The sequence below is a fragment of the Artibeus jamaicensis genome, unplaced genomic scaffold (assembly GCF_021234435.1).
Source record: "Artibeus jamaicensis isolate MK-2021 breed Jamaican fruit bat unplaced genomic scaffold, CSHL_Jam_final scaffold_1031, whole genome shotgun sequence".
Classification (NCBI taxonomy): domain Eukaryota; kingdom Metazoa; phylum Chordata; class Mammalia; order Chiroptera; family Phyllostomidae; genus Artibeus; species Artibeus jamaicensis.
The window spans coordinates 8,753,654-8,775,301 of record NW_026522026.1 but is presented as its reverse complement, the minus strand read 5'-3'; the positions used below and the strand labels follow the sequence as shown (position 1 = coordinate 8,775,301).

The 21,648-nt window shown below is 38.9% G+C and overlaps 1 protein-coding gene across 1 annotated transcript in view; it reads left to right on the top strand.

The window, feature by feature from the left end:
• PRKG2 (protein kinase cGMP-dependent 2) overlaps positions 1-21,648 on the top strand; it is an 88,996-nt gene that overhangs the window by 2,185 nt on the left and 65,163 nt on the right. The window contains exon 2 of the mRNA XM_037155503.2: positions 7,534-8,007. Within this exon, the coding sequence (XP_037011398.2) occupies positions 7,547-8,007 (461 nt within the window). The 5' untranslated portion in view covers positions 7,534-7,546. The remainder of the gene's footprint in view (positions 1-7,533; positions 8,008-21,648) is intronic.

The window sequence follows — 21,648 nt, the reverse complement described above, 5'->3', positions numbered from 1 at the left end:
TGAATAAGTTCATAGTACTACCTTCCTCCAAGCTTTCCTAGATCAAGACATTGGAATCACTTTTGCCTCCGTATGTAATTACTACATTTAGAGATTTTGTACTCCTTCCACCATTTTCATCTTTTACTGTTAATTCCTCCAGATCCTCCTTCACAAAAGCAGTAGCTTCTTACCCTACCTCTAGTTTTTCTTTCAAGCTTCACGTAGTCCTAGACATTCTTCCTCTACTTATTGCCAATCTCCTGGGCACTTTCATCTACTTCTTTGATCTCTACTTCTGTATCAGTGCTTACAAAATATTTTCAGTTTCTCTCTTCTCATTTTCTAGTCCTTCATTTCTCATTGCCTACTGAATTCCTTGACCCTAAAATTTCCACAGGTCCCTCAAACTGAGTGTGTCCAAAATTAAATTCACCCTATTATTCCTTAAAACCTGTTCCTCATTTTGGTTAGTGACATCAACTCTTATCCAGTTGCCCCAACAGAAACTTCCAATCCTCCTTATTTCTTCTTATTACCACTCAAATTCTATAAGCTACAGTCTTCTGACCTCCACCTATGAATTATATTTCTCTATGTTTGCCTGTTTATCTAATACTGTATCACCCAAAAGTACAATAGCTGAATGGAATGCCTGCAATCTATCAGTGAAAATACAGGGTATATGGCTATTCTGAAGTTCACTGTGAACATTGTGCTAGGGAAGGGGTGCTTCAGAGACACAGCCAAACTCTGGAGCAGCTGAAACTGGTACAAATTCGAAGCTTATATGGCTGCCAGACAAGAGCAAATTACTCTCCAGATTAAGATGCTCTGGACAGAGAGAACAAACAGTAGATTCAAACTGGGTCACCAGGTCACCAGTCAGACGACGAGATGGACAGGTGCTTTTAATGGTGGTAATGATATAAAATTGCACTATTTCACACAAGGAAAACTTAGTGATAGCTAATTATTTTCTTAAAAACTTTGGTGAATCAAAGTTCAGAATAATACCATATACGTGTTTTATATGTTGTTTGGAGACTATCTATAAAAGCCTGTATAGAACTCCTCTGGTTCTAGGCTAAACTGACCATATCATGAAAAAAATATCTATTATACTTTTCATAATTTATTGAAGGGAGGAGAATTGCAGTTATCTATAGTCATAGCCTTTTACAAAACTTCTTATGATAATGTCTTTTCCCTTCTGGCTACTGTGGAGGTTATTAATTTTCTTCTTGAATTCAAGAAGTTTAAGAAATTAGAAAAAGGGTGGAACTTTGTCTGGCTGTGATCTGGTCCTCACCACCTCCCTACGTGGATGGGTGCAATAGGCTTTTACTTTGTCTTTCTTCTCCCAATCTCGTTTCACTCCATTCCATATTTATTGCCAAGAAAGTTATTTTTAAAGAACAAATCTGACCATATCACTTGAAAGAAACTTGTCCTACACTAAAATCCAGATACTATAACGTGGCATATGATGAAGTTTTTCAGTATCTCCCTCAGTGTCTTACTGTTTCAGCTTCATTTTTCATCTCTCTCTACCCATCATGCATTTCAGCCTATTCCCTGACTATGCTATCAGCTTTCTGGCATTCACTCCTTAGTACATACATTAAAAAAAATGATAGACTTTACTTTTTAGAGCAGTTTTAGGTGAAAAGTACAGAGAGTTTCCATATATTCACCTAATGACACCTTTATTCTTAACACCTTGAATTAGTGTGGTCTATTTATTACAATTGATGAAGCAATATTGACACATTATTAATTTTAAGTACATATTTTATAATAGGATTCATTCTTTGTATTTTACATTCTATGGGTTTGGACAAATGTATGCACATAAGTATCCACCATTACAGTATCATACAGAATAGTTTCATTGCCTGAAAATTGCCTTGTGATCCACCGGTTTATTCTTTCCTCCCTCTCCCCAAGCCTCTGGCAACCACTGATCTTCTTACTGTCTCCAAGTTTTGTCATTTGCAGAATGTCATGTACTTGGAATCGTGTAGTATGTGAGTTTTGCATATTGGCATCTCTCAGTAATATGCACTTAAAGTTCTTCCATGTTTTTTTATGGCTTATTAGTTATTACTTTGCATCACTGAATATTGAATAATATTTAATTGTCTGGATGTACCAGTCTATCCATACATCCTTTTGGAGGACATCTTGGTTGCTTCCAAGTTTTGGCAACTATAAAATAAAGCTGATATAAACATCCACGTGCAGGTTTTAGTGTGAATATATGTTTTCATATCAGTTGGTTAAATGCCAGGGAACATGATTGCTGGATTGTATGATTACTTAGCTTTGCAAGAAACTGCCAAACTGTCTTCTCAAGTGGCTGTATCATTTCACAGTCCCAGTGGCCACGAGTGAGAATTCCTGCTGCTCCACATCCTCTCCAGCATTAGGGTGTTGTCAGTGTTTTGGCTTTTGTAATAGGTGTGTAGTAGTATCTCATTGTTGTTTTAATTTGAGATTATCTAATTATATACAGTGTTAAATATCTTTTCATATCCTTATTTATCATGTGTGTATCTTCTGTGATGAGGCATCTGTTTATATCTCTGCCCATGTTTCAGTTGGTTATTTTTTTCCTATGGGTTAGTACAAATGCATAAAGACATGTATCCACCTGAGTACTGAGTACTGAGTACCGAGTACTGAGTTCTTTGTCTATGTTGGATCCCAGTCCTTTATTTGATGTGTGCTTTGCAAATACTTTCAGTCTGTGGCTGTTGTTTTATTCTCTTAATAGTCTCTTTTGCAGAATAGACATTTTTAATTTTAATGAAGTCCAACTTACCAGTTTTTTCATGGATTGTGCTTTTGGTGTTTTATCTAAAAACATCACCAAACCCAAGATCACTTAGGTTTTCTCTTATATTGCCTACCAGCAGTTTTATAGTTTCATGGTTTACAGTTAGGTCTTTGACCCATTTTGAGCTAATTTTGTGAAAGATATAAAGTCTGTGTGTAGATTCTTTTTTTTTTTTTTTTTGCATATGGGCGTCCAGTTGTTTCTATACAATTTGTTAAAAGAGCTATCCTTTCTCCATTGGCTTGCCTTTGTACCTTTGTCAAAGGTCAGTTGACTATATTGTAGGGGTCCATTTTTGGGCTGTCTATTCTGTACCGTTGATCTATTTGTTTGCTCTTTCACCAGAACCACACCGTCTTGATTATCACAGCCTTACAATAAGTCTTAATGTACAGTAGTATCAGAACTCTGACTTTGTTCTCCTACAATATTGTGTTGGTTTAGTACATATATTATGAGCAATATGTTTTTCTGCTAAGAGGATAATGTTAGTTTTCTACTAAAATGAGTTATTTCATTGGGTAAATAATATTACGGCAATAAAACAGTAAGTTGGATATTTATTAAACACACACTATATATCAGGCACTCTCCTCTATGCTGCTTATGGTGTATCTCATTTAACCATCTAACAGCTCTAAATAATATGCAACAATATTTTATCTATCTGCCTGTTGATCTATCTATGTGTCTATCTCTCTCTTTTATTATTGACCTTCAACCCTAAACTCGTGGCCAAGTGCACATAAATACTACATGCCAGTAATTGGGTTGGGCTCTGGCTCTGTATCCTTAGCCATCATGGTACCATATCCCATATTTACAGATATACAGACATGTATAAATATGTGTGTGTATTTTTATATCAGACTCCAGATGGGGAAAGAGAGAAACAGATATTTTCTAGATCAGAGCCAAGACTTGGTTTCCAACTACTTTAGGGCTGGAGGAAAAACAGACAACAAATCCTAATTCCTCCCACACTGGCTGCCAGGTGTTCATCTGCCTGCAAGTGCCTTCACAGTAAGTTTTGCTTTTCCTGGGTCTTTTCTAGTTACCTCTTATCTATGGCATTTCCTAAATAATGATTAAATTAATATAATAATAATTGATAATTTTACATACTTTTCCTCTCTTCTTGCTAAATGCCTCCTCTCATTCTGTTCTCTCCTATCCCTGGCTGCAGAATACTGCTTTCTCAATGAACCATTGTTTTTGTTGCTGTTGTTGCTTTCAAAGATATTAGGCAGGTCCTTTTGGAATAAGGAGTTTGCCGCAGTACATGTAAATAGACAGAGGCCACATGAAGGCAGTCCTGGAACCTGGGTTGGGTCATTCATGAAGCTTTCTCATCTCCATCTTTTGGCGGGCTTTCCTTAACAGAGAAGGGTTCCCAGGCTGTTTGTTCCAGAATGATTCCTTCTCCTTCTATTCTTTCCCTTTCCCTTCCTCCTCCTTTGTTTTAGAAAGAGAATTTTATTTGAAATGAAAATATAGATCCTATCCTAATGTCTTCTTTTTAATGAGTAAGATCTCCCTCTTCCAGGAGAATAATTTGCATCAAGACCCCCAGTTTACTAGACCATTGTCTCCCCCAGCAATTATCCCCTCTGGGCATTTCCTCGCACCAAGACACTAAGTGCTTTGTCTCTTCATGTAGTAGAAAAGCTACATGGTGCCCGCTCCATGTCAGGTATTGCTAGTGGTGCCTTACTACCATATTCTTCATAATAATCCATATGAGATGGATAGAATTTTCATTAGGATCCATTTCCTAGATGAGAAAACCGAGAATTCTAAGTAATTCAGAGAGGATTACACAACTGGGGAAGGGCTGATTGTTTTTCTACCCTGAATGGCTACCCTTCATTGTTCATGTTAAGTCCTGCTGTTTATCTCCAAGCTCATTTCTTATTACTTTATAGGTTGCCATCTGATTATAAGAGTGATTCTAATGACCTGTAGTTGCTAGATTGATGGAGCAACATCCTGTGGTTCATTTGTTCTTGGGACTAGCAATACATATTTGAGAAATAGCTTATCTGTCTTAGTGACTGATACAGGAAACAGAGTGAATCCAATTAGGGTTTATGAAGCCAGACACTTGAAGTCTTGAAGGACAACAAAACTGAAATGGGTGAACTCACTAAGAAATCAGCCTTAGTACTGAGCCTTTTGGTAACTTATATAGCTTAAACTAGTGACTTGAAAGATGAGTTACTCTCATTTCACCCCTCTTTGGAATTCTAAATAACTTGAAAGATTTATACAGCTTTCAAACTGACTTCATTAAAACCAGAGAACAGTTGGTGTTTTGGGAAAATTTAGCATCTTCTACTTAATTGTGCTTCAGGTTTGTGAAATTATTGGCTTGGTATATAATGTTTTAAATGCTCTACATAGAGCAAATATTGTTATAAGCCTTTTCATATTTAGAATTCTGCAACTGTTTTCAGTGTCAAATCTGACTGCTAATTTGTGGAGCTATGCCCCTGATACAGTACATGACAGGCCTTAGTGAACAGTTGTTCAATGAATAACAATGAGTTATTCATTTTACATTAGATTTAAGGTTTTTGTGTTTAGTTTTGTTCTTTATAGGGCAATTCCTTTTCCCCCAACTCCTCTCCTTCCATCCTGCCTTGGTTTAGAAATGCTTGCCCATGAACCAAAAATGTGTGTCTAGAAGACAGCTCACAGCTCATGTTAAAATCTTGTGCACACTCTAATTTCAGAGGCCTTTGGTGGGTACCCTTCTCATGCCTGTCATTCAGAATCTCATTCAAGGTTATTCTTAGGTCCCAATCTAATGTCTCGTGAATTGCTTATTTGGGATACAAGAGTGTGCAGGACTACTTCTTTGAGTTCTAGTCTCCTCTTTGAGTTCTAGTCTCTTCAACCTTTTCATATATGCTTAATACCTAAGAACAGTAAATGTTGCCAAGTCAACAGATACTTAAAGGTGAAACCTGCCACATCTGTGCAATATATAAAGGCAATTCTCTGGAAACTAATTTTTATTAATGACTGCTTTGACTCCGACTTCTATAAAGAACATCTGAATATTTTAAGATTACTTTTATAAGTACATTTCCTTTCTGTGTGTATTATCCATCTTGGGCAACCTGCACTGGCTATTTGGATCCATCTGTTTGAAACTTACAGGCTGTTTTACATCTTTATGTCTCTGTCTTTGTTTTTGTCAAGGTCACAATTATTCTGGTAGAGATAGTGAAATCAGTCTAAAAATTTCATTTCTCTCTGAGTTTGAAATTTGGAGGGAGAAAGGGGCAAGAAGGTGTGGGTTATATAATGAGAGGTAATTCAAACTAAGTTGATAAGTGTTACAATGCTTCTTGGGCTGTGATGGTCAAAAATGTACATGCAAATGTATGAAGTTTAAATGGGTAGCCTAAACATACTGGAACTTATCATAATTAATCAAAACAGTACTTTCCAAACTTTTTTATTTTACTGACATGTGCTTATTACCTACAGATGATTTATTTTGTATTTTTATGGAATTGACTCTAAACCTAATTACCTAATTTTACCTCCAGTTAAGCAATGATATCAATGAAACCACAACTTTGTGGTGTCCATTATCTATATTCCTAATGAATGTTAAAATAAATATATACCTATTGAACTAAAAAGTATTTCTGAATCAACTAAAACAATTCCTCATAATTCTGATATGCTTTTCACTTCCCAAGACTCACTGTACGAGTGACCACTCTGGGAGCTACACTGAGCACATTCTTTTTTTTTTTTTTTTTTAAGATTTTTATTTATTTATCTTTAGAGGGGAAGGGAAGGAGAGAGGGAGAGAAATATCAATGTATGGTTGCCCCTTGTGAGTCCCCTGATGGGAACTGGCCTGCAACCCAGGCATGTGCCCTGACTGGGAATCGAACCGTGGTTGCTTGGTTCCCAGGCCCGCGCTCAGTCCACTGAGCTACACCAGCCAGGGCTGAGCACATTCTTAACAGGAAAAAATTAGACCCTTGTCTTGCACCCTAGGTCATCATTTTGGGGCAACCTTGACTTTAGGATATAAAGTAAAAGATGTAGAAAATGTCTATATCTCTGTTCTACATTTTAGTAAACACAAATTGGATTTGATTTTTTTTAACCAAGGAACCTTATCAGAAATGCCAAAATTTAGCAGGTGCACACAGCCAGAGAAAAGTACTAATAAAGCAACCAACACCAACTCTGCCTCCTACTCCCACAGAATGCAGATGTGTTACTTTCCCAACGCAGGAGGACTTCTTAGTGTAGCCCCCTGGGAGCTGAGAGAGTTGTCACTTTGTAAAGCCCTGCAGCTTTGCTGCTCATTGTGTTTTATCTTTGCCATGCTGACATCCAAATCGCAGCTCTGTCGGGATGCTTTGGACAGCTGTCTGGAGAGAGTGACCAAAGAGAACAGTAGGTAACACAGGCTGTTTGTGTAAAAGGCTCAGAAGTTACACTTGTGCCAGCCCGGGGACAGGTACAATGAAGCCTGATGCTAGCTCCTCCTCCCCATGGATGGATAAAGCAAATGGATTGATAGCTTTCCCCTTGGAAGCATGGGGGACTTAGTGCTTACCAAACAATGAGGACAGCTTCGTGTCTACTAATGAAGCAGATGGGAATGAGAGGACTGGTGGGGGCTGTTGGGATGTCAAACTTCTCTGGGTAATTCTCGCTTATGTGACCTCTCTCAGGTCCTTGAGCAAAATGGGAAATGGTTCAGTGAAACCCAAACACCACAAGCATCCCGATGGCCAGTATGGGCCCCTCACTGCTGATGCCCTGCGGAACAAGGTGATGGAGTTGGAGAGAGAGCTGAGGAGGAAGGATGCTGAGATCCAGGAGCGGGAGTACCATCTGAAGGAACTTCGGGAGCAGATCTCAAAGCAGACTGTGGCCATTGCCGAGCTCACGGAGGAGCTCCAGAACAAGTGCATCCAGCTGAACAAGCTTCAGGATGTGGTGCACATCCAGGGAGGAAGCCTGCTGCAGGCCTCTCCAGACAAAGTGCCTCTGGAGGTCCACCGGAAAGCCTCGGGATTGGTCTCTCTCCATAGCAGGAGAGGGGCAAAGGCTGGGGTGTCTGCTGAGCCAACCACCCGGACCTATGACCTCAACAAACCCCCTGAATTTTCCTTTGAGAAAGCAAGAGTCAGAAAGGACTCCAGGTAAGAAATTCCCACACTCTTTTGACTCGGATGGCCTTAATATTATGAAACACCTGAGTGCTATTTATTAAGTCTCCTCAGTGGTAAGGAGCATATTAACCCTTTCAGATTTGGGGACCAGGGGTGTCCATCCTATGGCCTGCGGGCTGCATGCATCCCAGGGTGGTTATGAATTCAGCCCAATACAAAATTGTAAATTTACTTAAAACATTATGAGATTTTTGTGTGTGTGTGATTACATGTTACAATGTATTTAATGTGTGGCCCAAGACAACTCTTCTTCCTCCAGTGTGGCCCAGAGATGCCAAAAGTTCGGACACCCCTGGGAGGGACTTGTAAACTGGCTTTGCTTTGCAAAATGGTCTCCCTTTAGGGAGAACTTTTCTTTAAAGCAGGAATTGTGCTTTACTTCGACTTTGATGTATAATATGTACAACTGAAGAAGTGAGTTTATGAAAGTCATTTCCATTTTCTTGAAAACCCTAAGGGAGCGAAGAATTAGTTTTAGAATGTCTACTGTTCTCTCTTTTTATAAGAGTGGATTTATAAGTATACAGAAATCACAATGAATTATGAAGATGTGTAGCAAAACCACTTTCTAGCATTTAGTCTGCTGTGAAAAAGGAATAAGCCAGAGGCTCAGGAGAGGATGACATTCATTCATTCATTCCGTAGTTCAAATTGAGCGTGATTCCACCTTCTTCCAGCCACTGTTGGGTGCTAAGTATGTATCAGTGAGTAAATAGACTCTGTCCCAGAGTCTTTCTCAGGGACAGATAGTAGACATGGAAACAAGTAAACATTGTATAATTATTAATTGGGACACATGATATGGTGGAAACCACTGTATAGTGGATGGTGTCTGGGATCAGGGAGAGAGAAGGGCCAAGAGGCACCAGAATTGAGGTTGTCATGGAGGTCTGACTGAGGAGGCGAATTTTAGCTGAGACCCAGGGGAGAAAAAGGAGTGTAAACAAAGTGGAAAGGGCATTTCCGGCAAAGGGAACAATTGAAAGCTAGAATGATTTTTTAAAATAAGGATTTTTAGAAGAACATGTAAATATTAGACACAGCATTCTGGTGTGTGTGTTCTGTGCCTGTGTGCACATGTGTGTACATTTCTTTTATGGCTGAAGTTTGAATTTCCCAACCAGGAAAGATTAACTAGAAACATCATGAGTCAGGGTCTCCTTCCATCTTACTTTAGAACGAGAGTTATTTATTATTTGAAATCAGATATTTCGACTCGATAATGTCTTGGCTGAGACTAGATCTCTCATGTAAAATGAAAGATTTGTGAAATTAAAACAAATTTTAATTTATTCACTGACACAAATAATATAAATCAAGATAAAACACCCACCTTAGACAAATAAATTATTAATTTCAACAACAGATATAAAGGGAGGTTTAATTCATCAATTTGTTGATAGTACTTGACACAGTGAATGATCAATAAATATTTGTTAAGGAAAAAAGTCATGCTAGATTATTACTTAAAATATTCTGTGGTTGGAAGACATCTTGTAGTTCAGAAGAATGTTTTTAAACAAGATTTTTTATTATTAGTTGGTTTAGAAAGGCCTTATTGCTAACCTTTAATAATGATTTATTTTTGATGGTGGCAGTTTAGAAATCATAAATGTTATAAAATTATGCTTGTTTTTCAAAAATTTAACATCATCCAGGGTTCTCTTCTGATATATCAGAGATACATGAGCATACAGCAATATTAAGCATTATATATTATATTACTATATATTGATACATAGCACAGTATTTTAATTACCCCTCCCGAATCTTTCAAATGGAAATGAGCTTGTAATATCTAGGAGAAGTGTGAGAGAATTTAATAGCGCTTTACCTTCTCTGACCTTTTTCCTACATACTCCATCAGATTTCTCCTCTGGAACAAAGATTATGTTCAGTTATTTTGTTCCAAAGATTTATGTCCATATTGAAGCCAAACACCATTCTCCTGGTATTAGGTGGCTGAACAATTCAAAATAAATATGGTTCTTTGTAATTCTTTAGTAACTCTATTATAACTAGGCAAAAAAAAAATGCCACAAAAACCCAGCAGTTATACACAGCCAGTTTCTGGGCCAGACCTGCTGTCTGTAGTGAGTGAGACATGGGAGAGGAAAGGCATTATAGCTCTTGAATGAGGGTCAGCAGTGCTTCCCATCACCACTGAAAACAAGCCAAATGAGTACAAGTCTGTGTTGAGGTCATGGTGAAGACGAGCTAATTGATTCCTTAATGATAAAGTCCTAAGGAGACCAAACTAGATTATTCATGCCCTAATGTTCCCTATATGCTTTTATAGGGCCTTGTCATTCTAAACTGAAAATTCATTAAAATGTGGGAACCACTCTTTTTTATTGACTGATTGCATCTCATGTGTGAAGTTTGGGCCTCAACTTTTCTTGCAAAATATCTCTCTTACCTCTGGAATAAGTAGCTAAACTCAAGGGACATCATCAGTTCAGAGATTTCAAATTTTCCATTTTTTGAAGATTTTATTTCTTTATCTTTAGAGGGAAATGGAAGGAGAGAGGGAGAGAAATATGAATGTGTGGTTGCCTCTCATGTGTCCTCTGCTGGGAATTGGCCTGCAACCCAGGCATGTGCCCTGACTGGGAATCGAACTGCAATCCTTTGGTTCACAGGCCCACTCTCAATCCACTGAGCTACACCAGCCAGGCAAATTTTTCAGTTTTTTTAAAGTGCTCAGTATTACAATTCATTTTCCATGTTCAGTTAGTTTTAATTTTAGAGAAAAGTCATAAGTAAACTTTGGATATTTTTATGTATCTTCTATACAGTCTATGAAAAATTTTGAGAGAAACAATTTTCTAGAAGTTAGGTCATTTAAGAAGATGGCGGCCTAGGTCACTGATAAAAGGATGATGTCAGGATCCGTGGGTCTGACTCCTTTTCCAAGCACTTCTGTTTGATAGGAGAGTATTTAAGATATCTGTCAAGTTGTTCCTTCACTTGTTTTTAGGTTCACATGATTCATTTGTTGAACTTCCATAAATTTTCCTGGCTGAATTTATGACTAAATTCATTTCTATTAATATGTGTCAACTACATTGTGGGTAAAGTTCCTCCTCCATCCTGAATTGAAAAGCTAGTGAGGCTTTTCAGTCTTGCTGTCTAAAAGGATGTCTCTGACGAATACTTAACAGTGAGCAAGAACATGAAAACAGACTTAGGCCTCCTCCAATCAACATAGGAAATACTGAGAAAAACCAGAGAATACAATTTGGGGGAATGATAGACTTGGAATTTGAGGACTCAGATGCAGTAATTCACCAGAAACCCTAAAACCCATGCCAGAGCAGTCTGTGAGTTTATGGAGTTCACTGTGCTCAAATGTACAGAAATGGCAAGTGAGCCTCACCGACTGTCAGCAGCCTGCTCACGCCAGCTCCGCTCTCCTGTACCCATCAGGTACACATGAACATTCTGCAGGGGTAGCTCAAACTGTATACATAGTTGTACCTCCTTACTTTGTGTGGAGGAATTTATATGCCCCACTGGCTTTGGGCAACTCTTGAAATTTGTCTTTTATAAAATTCAAGGGTTGACTTTTTAAGATTGGTTCTAGAATAATTCAGTACTGCCCACAAGAACTTTGTGCAATGCTGAAAGTGTTCTAGAATCTGTGTTTAGAAGCCAATAGAAAAATGTGGCTGTTGAACACTGGAGATGTGGCTAGGACCACTGAGCAACTGAATTTTTAATTTTAATGAATTTTAAAATTAAATAGCCACATGAGTCTAAGGGCTACTGTATTGGATATTGCGGCTTTCCATTATGTGTTTGGACGATAACCTCTATCCCTTGAAGTGGGAATTATGACCTAGGAAAGTTTGGGAAAACTTTATAGACAAAATAAGACTTGTGTTTGGTTTTAGGACAAAGCCACATAAAACAAGTGTGTGCATGTCAGATTGAGGTGGGCAGCATATGGAATCACTCTCAAGCTGCGTTGAACCTTTTGTGTAATGATGACATCGTTCAGTGCTTTGGCTTTGTGCCTGCTGACCACATTCGATCCTCAGAAGCAAAAAACTCTGTGGGCATGTGGCCCACATCTATTATAGGTACTCAGCCTTTTTGAAATCTCATAAATCATGATGAGTCAGAGCACTAGAGTGTATCAGTCTGATCTCTGATTTAAATTTATTGTGGCTATCATCAGCAGACTTTAGAGCGAGAACCTCAGAGATTGTCTTATGTGACCCCACCTACTGGCGGAATGAGGACACGGGTGCAGGGGCGTTGCAGAGCTAACATTAGAATCCAAGATTCCTGACTTGGAAACCAGTTCTTTCCTTCTACAATCCTAATGTGTCTAGACTTTCTACAAAGATCAAAGGTCTCACTCAAGTCAGGCCAGTTTGGGCACCAGTCTGCTTTATTTTGACGTGCTCTATCAATTGGTAGGAAGAATGATGGTGCTTCCTGGCTTCTTCCAAGCAGAGTTGAACAGAGGTTGCCCGTTGCATCAGCGCTCACCAAGGGCTGATCCACAAAGCTCAGACCCGTGTGAGAAGAGCACAGAGCATGGGTTTGATCCATCTGGTGGCACAGACTGTGATGTATAAGAGGGATGCAAATGGGTTCCCAAATGGGTACAGTGATTTTCAAGGCTGGCAACTGAATGTCACTGGCAAAGGAGGGGGAGAAAGCTCAGATGGTGTTTCTGTTCATGTCTGACTCTGCCTTGAGCACCAAGACAACCATGCATCCAGAGGTCAGACGTTTTCCTGAAATGCAATTTTCTGTTTATGTAGACATTATTTAGCAAACTTCAGCACCAGCAGAGCAAAATTATGAGCTCATGTTGAATATCTGGTGGAACACAGGCAAATTAATCAGAGGCATCTGGCAAGTTGCATCTTCCTTCCACTAAGAAGGCTTGAACTATCATTTGAAACTATTGTTCTTTCCAAGAGGAAAGATAAAACAAAGACTTGCTGTCTGACTTCGGATGTTGACTCTAGTTTAGGAAGGGCAATTAGTTTCATTTGTCACTCCCACTCCAGGAGCAAAATAGGTAAAAGCAGAAAATGCAACTGAGTCATCTTTTTAAATAAGACATGGAAAAGGAGTATGGAACGTGTGTTTGTTATTACTTGTGCTTCCTTTCTAAAGCAGTGCTGAGCATTTGCATGAGCCTTAGAGAAATGCGGCTCCTTTATTGAACAGGAGTGTTTCTGTGGAGTAATAATAATAGTAATAATAACAACATTTATGCATCACTAATTCTGTGTCAGGCATCATAAATATTGGATCATATCATCCTCACAACAAACCTCTAAGATAGATAATATTGTTATCAGCTCTGTTTTATATATGAGGCACTGAGGCATGCAGAATTCAATAACTTGCCTAAGGTTATACTTTCATATTTTGTTATTTTCCGTGTCAAAACCAGAATTCCAAGCCTGCTATCTGAAGTCTGTTCTAATAGCCCTATATACTACTTTTCCAAGATGAAAGTTGAATAACTCTTCACATTTCAACTGGCAGCCATGTAAAAAGTTAAATAGTAATTAGAAATAGATACTTTTCTAATGCCTTTTTGGTATAATTACAAGTATCTCCCTGCTATTGTTATTTCTCCCTGAAAATTATGCTTCTGGGGAGTGTTGCATTAGTGTTAGTTTGTAGTAGGGGAAGCTTTGCTGGGAGCAGGAGGGAAAAATTTTTTTTTTGTATTTTATGAATTAGTGACTTAGATGTGGCTGTGTGAGAGGTTCTAGATCTAGGGTTTACATAGATAGGTCGTTAAAGATTTTTAAGAGTGCATATCCAGATAATTATCAATAGGACAGTTAAAACAGTTGTGCATATGCTTATAAGTAATATTGCCTTAATCTGGGTCTGCAGCAAAGCAAATAAATAAATAAATAAAGAGATATGTATAAGGGAAGGAAGAAGAGAAAAGATCAATTGTGTGGTGGTCTGACAGCCAGAAGATGTGGGTGGAGGCAGCTGGCTGATGTGTCTGGTGGAAGTGGTCAGAATGTTTGAAAACAGAAGGTTTGTGTTTCATGCCAATAATGTGTGTCTACTCCCCAGTCAGAACTAGCTAGCTGCTCAGGGATGGGGCGAGAAAACAAGCAATCAGCTAACTGCTGGATGTCTGTTGTTTTCAGTACATTACCTTGTGGAGGCTGGAGATTGACTGTGTTGAGTGAAGAGGGTTTTGCTTCTCTGTTGTACCAGAGGTGAAATGAAAGCTGAGAGTCAGTCAACAACTGGCTCAAGGCCGTGCTGTGGTACCTTCCTGAACCATGTTTCCAATCTGAGTGGACTGATGTCAAAGTGTGTTCTCTGCCACAGTCTGCACAACCCTTACTGGTGGTGCTGCTGCAACAGGACTGAGCCGCCTTGGAGTTGGGGGGAGAGGGAGAGGTTAGGTGGTGGTATTAAACTTCAAAAAAAGGGAGAGGTAAGGAGCATGGAGAAAATGAAGAACCTGCCTGAAATTAAGTGGCAACTGCCTTGACATCTGGAAGTTAAAGAGGTTTCACCAGACTTTCTGAGCCCAGACACCCAGCCCCTCACACTTCCTGCCCTGCCTTTTCTTCATTCTCTTTAAAAGATAAAGACCCCCAGGGCTCTCCTCATTCTGCACCCTCACCTCAGCCCTCTCTCAACCTCTCAAATTATCTCCCTCTTGGTTTATAACCAACCTTTGCTCCTCACTTTATCCTCAAATCTTTTAGTCTGTCCTTTGCTAGGTGTTGGGGAAAAGTTTAATTAAGCCTCAGAAAACACTCAGAACTCAAAAACTTATTGTTCTGAGTAAGTCAACAGTCTACGTGCTCACAAACATGGGCCTTTCTGGACACTGCTCATTTTCTAGCTAGATTCCAGGAAAGAATGCAATAGAAACAGAATAGCTGAGATGCCAGTGGCCCTTCTCTTTATTGTCCTATCAGAAGGAAGCATTGTCACTTACCTTTGCCTCCTAACAGGTAGTGACCTCCGTTTCCAGGGGAGCCTTCCTTCTCTTTCTGGAAGTCTGAGCAGTTCAGCTTCTGTCACCTGACTTTTTCTAAGGTTTAACCTACAGTAAAATTTTCTGGAACAGGAAAAGATCTGAAGCTAGGAATAATGTCTTTCCGTTTTTAGCTTCTGGAAGTGGTTTTTCTGTGAAAGATACAGTTCTTAAAATTTTTATCCTTTGACTAAAACTGTTTGCTTTCTTTAAAGTCTCATTTTAAAATAATTTGTCTCTTCCCTTCTATGTAACTCTCTTTAGAAGTATTCGTTAACTATAGATTTTTTCAGTTCAATCTTGTTTGACAGGTTGTTTGTTTGTTTGTTTTAGAAGACCTATAGCTGGGAATGACCAAAGAATATCTTATATTAATTCTTACTAAAGTATGAGTGAATAGGAACTCCCAATTTCCTTTTTATCCTTCAAGTAGTCTTTGTTTGTCATGCCACATTAATTTTATTGGTAAATTTCAAACATCAGTTTTGATGGCCTTTTGGGGGGTTTCCCCAAGTTCTGGGAAATATGAAGGAAAGAAGGACCTGTTTGGCTTCTAGTTTCTTTTATCCAGATGAGATGAGAAAAAGATACTACTTGAAATTTCTTAGAAATAGAAACTCAGAGAAACCCAGGTATATTCGTTTTTTGTTGCTGCATAACAAGTTACTACATACTTAGCAGCTTAAAAGAATACCTGTTTTTTCCCAGCATTTCTGTGGGTCCAGAGTATAGGTATAGCTATTTGTGTCATCTGCTCAGTATTTCACAACGCTGTAGTCAAGGTGTCAGCTAGCAGTGTTCCTTTCTAGAGCTTTCCAGTATAAGAAGTTCCTCTCTAAGTTCATGTGATGATTGACAGTATTCAGTTCCTTGTGGTTGTGTGGCTAAAGTCCCCAGTTTCTTGCTGACAGTCAGCTGGAGGATACTCTCCCCTCCTAGAGGCTACCCAGTCCCATACTGTCTGTCCCTATATGCAGGCCCTTTGACAGTACAGCACTCATTTCTTCAAGGGCAGCTAGAGAATCTCTTCTCAGTTGGCCAAGATGAAGTCTCATCTAGCATGTGCTGAGTGACCTTCCCAACACATTTCTATACTCTGTTGGTGAGGAGCAAGTCATAGGCTCCATCCCCCACTCAAAAGGTGGGGATGACACAGGGGTGTGACCAGAGGGGTGGAGATCATGAGGCCATCTTAGAATTCTGTGCACCGTGCCCTTTTGCATCTCTGACTGAGATTCTTGGCAAGGGAATCTTGGCCATATTAGGTACGTAAAGCTGCACATAAAAAGTCCAGAGTCTTAAACACACATGTTTAAAAGCAGTATTATTCACAATAACCAGATGGTGAAACAACCCAAAAGCCTATCAGTGGATGAATGGATGAACAAAATGCAGTGAGTGTATACAGTAAGATATTATTTAGCCTTAAAAAGGAAGGAGATTCCTTCCTTTTATGTGCCAGAACGTTAGTGAACCTTGAAGACATTATGTTAAGTGAAATAAACCAGACTCAAAAAGACAGATATTGTATTTTCCCACTCATATGAGATACCTAGAGCAAATTTATAGAGACATGGGGCAGAATGGCAGTTTCCAGGGGCTGGGAGGAGGGGGGATGAGAAGTTATCCTTTAATGGGTAAATACTTTCGGTATGGAAAGATGAAAAAGTTCTAGAGATGGATGATGTCAGTAGTTGCAAAATAATGAGAATATACTTAATGCCTCTGAACTGTGCATCCAAGAATGGTAAAAACGGTGCAATTTATGTTATGTATATTTTACCACAACTAAAATAAAAGTCCAGAGTCCTTAGGCTGACTGGACAGCACACCCCTAAGTGCAAGGTTCTGTTTCCGGTTTCATCCAGGATGCTGGCCAGAGGGGGAGGGAAGTCGTAAGTTCCTCTCTTCATAGCTATTAGTTCTCTTCAGAGGAGAATAAGATAGGACAAAGTCTTGGGACAAACATTAATTGATTCTTGGTAATTACTGGATAGTAACGGATTTTTTTTATGGGTCCTCAGCAGAGTCACGTTTCCTGTGCTGTGGGAATGTAGAGGGAAAGGGCAGCTGGAAACTCCCTGCGTTTTCTTGTTTACAGTTGTAATTCTTAACCTTAAGTGCATGCTGTAGTCACCCAATGAGTATTAAAAAGTACTGACTTTGGGGTCCAGCCCCCAGGGAGTCGGATTAAATTGGCTTGAGGTAAGGGCCCTGGACATCAGGATTTATGAAGGCTCTCTCGATGATTCTAATGTGCAGCAACAACTGAGAGCCATTTTGTTATAAGAACAGGCTTCCCTGCAGTAAAATCCAGAAATATCCACTTTGACAATCTGAGAGCAATACTCCTTACAGACAGTGAAAGGAACTATTTACCATTTCTACCTAATTACCATGCAGCACAATGATGATTATTCATATCATTGAGTTTGTCAGATTAACTACCTTGTGTTGGTTGTTTTCAACGTTTGATTATTAAACTCTGTTCTTCGATGCTCATGGGAATAGGATCATCTGCACACTTTTATGAAAGGGCAGGGGAATGTTTGTTGTAAGCGTGAAGTGACAGGAAACACAATTAAATTACAACCTCGCTCCATGACATGGGCAACAGGATAAGGGAGAATATCATGGTCATTTTCTGATGACCTGAGGAATGGCCTCATCTTTCTCATGCTAGTTTTTCAAACTATAACTTGTGCAGTTATTAGGTATTTTTTTCTTGTTTATCACTCGAAATGTTTTTGGGAGAGGGAATAGATGATTCTCCTGCTTGTGATCTGTGCCTGTTTCCTAGGTGACTGATGTTTCCATCTCCACTCTAGTCTCTGTGCCCATGATTTTTAAAGGAGGAGAAAGAATTTGTGAGTCCTTTAGTATTAATTTTGTGGAGTTTCTATTACATGACAGATGCAATTATAGGTTTTTGCTATAAGAAGATGAAGAAAGCGTAATCACACTCTTGAAGATCATTGTTTCTTTGGGGAAATTTAAATTTATTGCAATTTTTTGTGATTAACATTCTAAGGTATACAACGGAGGGAGGGAGCATACTTTGTTTAGTGGTAGCAGGGAAACCTCCATAGAAGACATGAACATGAGCTGGGATTTGAAGGAGGAATAAACAGCAGGGAGACAAAGAGGCCTGGCATATTTGGGGACCTGCAGGTAGTTCAGTGGGCCCGGGGTACTCTGGGCATGGGGGGGCTGGCCAGGCAGGGGGGCTGGATTGGCAGGAATTTTACCAGCACTGTGAGGGAGTCTCCCTAATGCAAACAAGTGTTAAGTATCGTGTTTTTAGAGCTCTTCTAACTGGAAGGTTTTAAAGTTGCTGGTAACTTGCTCACCTACAACAGGAATATATGTCTCTTATGTAACATATTTTATGTGCCAGGTGCTATTTTTAGTGCTTTATATTGTTAATTAATCTAATTTTCATAGAAATCCAGTGACTTGTAGATTGAGTTATTGTCATTTTACAGCTGAGAAAACTCGAGATCAAGTGACTTGCCCAGGGTTCCACCATTAGTAATGGAACAATTAGGAATGAGACCCTGGCATTATAGTTCTTGTGTTCTTGACAAATATGCTTTACAATATGATTTTATAGGTACATATAATAAAGCTATGAAATGTCACACAAGCTAAGTTGCCTTGACCTTTGTGCTCATGAGAAATCCCTGATAGATAAGAGGTGCTGGCCCCTGATTTGCACTAAGCCTTATGCAAAGAGGTCAGCAAGACACATGCTATGACCCAGCAAAGACAAATAATGGCCTTCTGTACACAGGACTAGAGGAGGAACATTGAGGGCTCAGCATAACAAGAACTGACAAACAAAACAGAAACAGAAGCATGGATATAAGGAACAGACTGACAGGTCTCAGAGCAGAGGGGTGTGTGGAGACTGGATGAAAGAAGGTGAGGGGCTAGCCAAAGAACATGTGTGTATAACTAATGGACACAGACAACAGTGAGGTGGTGGCCAGAGGGAAAAGGGGATGGGTGGTGGGTGGAGGTGGGCAAAGGGAAGGAAGATGGAGACATCCGTAATAATGTCAACAATGAAACTAAAGTCCAGAAAAAAGAACTGTCAGAGGACTTTGACAAATTGAACTTCCTGAAGCAATTTAGAGGACAAGGATTTATTGCTTCAAAGAATGTGGACTACGCAAATTGGGAGTGTAAAGGGATTACCTGTGCTGCCACTAAGGGCATTCGTTGGAGGTCCCACCTGACTGGATGAACTTTGAGCTGAGCGGCGTGGCTCGACAGTGCTGCTTTGTTTCTCCATGGTTTTCAGAACTTCTCCCACCCCACAAAAGAGCTGTTATTATCACTGCCATTTATTAATTACTTACTGGCACCTTATCTTAGTTAATATGTATAATATTTCTCTGTTTATGATTACCATGCTCTGTTCATAAAGGAGAAATCTGAGATTCAAACAAGTTAAGTGACTTGTCCAAAGCCACACAGCTCAGAAGTGTGGGAGAGCTGGGCTTTTACCCTGGGGTTTTCTAACTCCAAAGCTATACACATATTTCATTTTTTTAGGTGAACTTTTTATTGAGAACACAAATCATAGAGTGAACACACTCATGTATCCACCACAGATCAGGCAGTAGAACCTTACCAGCACCTCAGAGGCCCTTTCAGCTCCCATCCAATCCCTGCCCATTGTCTACCTCAAAGGAAGCCACTCTCACTACCAGTATTATCATAGATAACTTTTGGCCTACATTTGAACTTTATTTTAATGGAATTAGTAAGTATGTACTCTGCAGCATTTGGCTTCCTTTGTATAGTAAGATTCACTTACATTATTGTACATAGCAATGGTTCATTAATTATTACTGTTATGTAGTATTTTATTGCATGACTATTCCACAATTTATTAATTTATAGCTATTTATGGGCATTTGGTTGATTCTGGTATTTAGCAATTTAGAATAAAGCTTCCATAAACATGCTTGCACATGTCTTGTAGTACATTACTATGATTTATGATGGGTTTATACCTAGGGTGGGATTACTGGGTAGTACATTTTTTATTGAATTTATTGGGGTGACATTGGTTAATAAAATGAGATCTCAGGTATACAATGCTGAGGTACATCCTCTGTATTTTGTATTGTGTGTTCACCACTCCAAGTCGAGTCTCCTCCCAGCACAATTTATCCCCGCTTTATATCTTCTACCTCCCTTCCCCCTCTCTGCCAATCACCACAGTGTTGTCACATATAATATAAATTGCCAAATAGTTTTCCAGAATGGTTGAAAAAAAACATATACTCTCACCAGTAGTGTGTGAGGTAAGTTACTCCACATTCTTGCTGGCATTTGGCATTGTCAGTCTTTCTCATTTGAACCATTCTGGCGGGCGTGTTGTGGTATCTCACGGTGATTTCAGTTTGCTTTTCCTTGAAAGTTAACAAAGGTTAGCATTTTTTAAAGTTTGTTCTTTTCAAGTGATGTCTTGGAAAATATACATATATGGGGGAAAAGACTATATATATGTATATATATATATTTGTGTTGGTCATTTGAAGGTAATGGGTCTCTTTTCTCCAAATGTTTTATAAATTTTCATCTTTGTATTTGGTTTTCAGTAACTCGGTTCTGATGGGACTAGATACAGTTTTCTGTGTATATATTTTGTGTGGAGTTTGTTGTGTATATTGTCTGTGGCTTGAAGTATTTTCACTGATTTAAGAAAGTTCTTGAATATAATACCTTCATATATCATTTCAGAGCAATTTGTTCCATTCTTTGGGGGCTCAGATCACACATATGTTCAACTTTTTTATTATATATGTCTCCTGTGTTTTGTTTTTGTTGTTGTTGCTCTGTTTTCCATCCCAGATTCTCTCCAATATTCTACCTAGATATATTTTAGTTGCCTTTACATATTTAGTTTCTGATCTTCTTCTGCTGTGTCTTACTAGATTTTAAGCCCATTTATTGTGTACCAAGCTTCAGATATTATGTTTCAATTCTAGAATCTCTATTTTTATTTATAAGAAATATTTGTTTCCTCCACTGACATTCTCCATTTTGTCCTTGATTTCCTTCAACATATTAACTACAGCTATATTAATACCTGTGTCCAGTATGTGCAATATTTTGATCTACTGTGGGTCTGTTTCTATTTTCTTTTTTTTTCTTGCTGTTCATTGATCTTTTTTGTGTTATGCCTGGTAATGTTTTATGTCATGCCAGATACTCTTTATAGAAAAACTGTAGAGAAAATTTGTTTTAGATTTTATGAGCATCCCACAGAAAACATTTACCTTTGTTTCTGGCAGACAGTTAGTCCAGAGGCAAATCACTTAATCAGAACAGGGATTTGTTGTTTCAAAGTTGGTTTTCAGCCTTTTTGGGAACTGGCCTGGTTTGGTTAGTCTTTACTTTCAGGCTGCATGCATCCCTTTATGTTCGACCAAAGTCCTGGGTATTTCCCAGGATCTCTCCCACATGGTGTGTTTTGAACATTAACATTTGTCTTCCAAACCCTTTGGCCAAAACTCTGCTTAGTGCTGCCTACAGATGAGAAAATGCCCTGAAGGGAAAAGTAGAGATGGATGTCAGCCTCATGTTCTCTTGCTGATCAT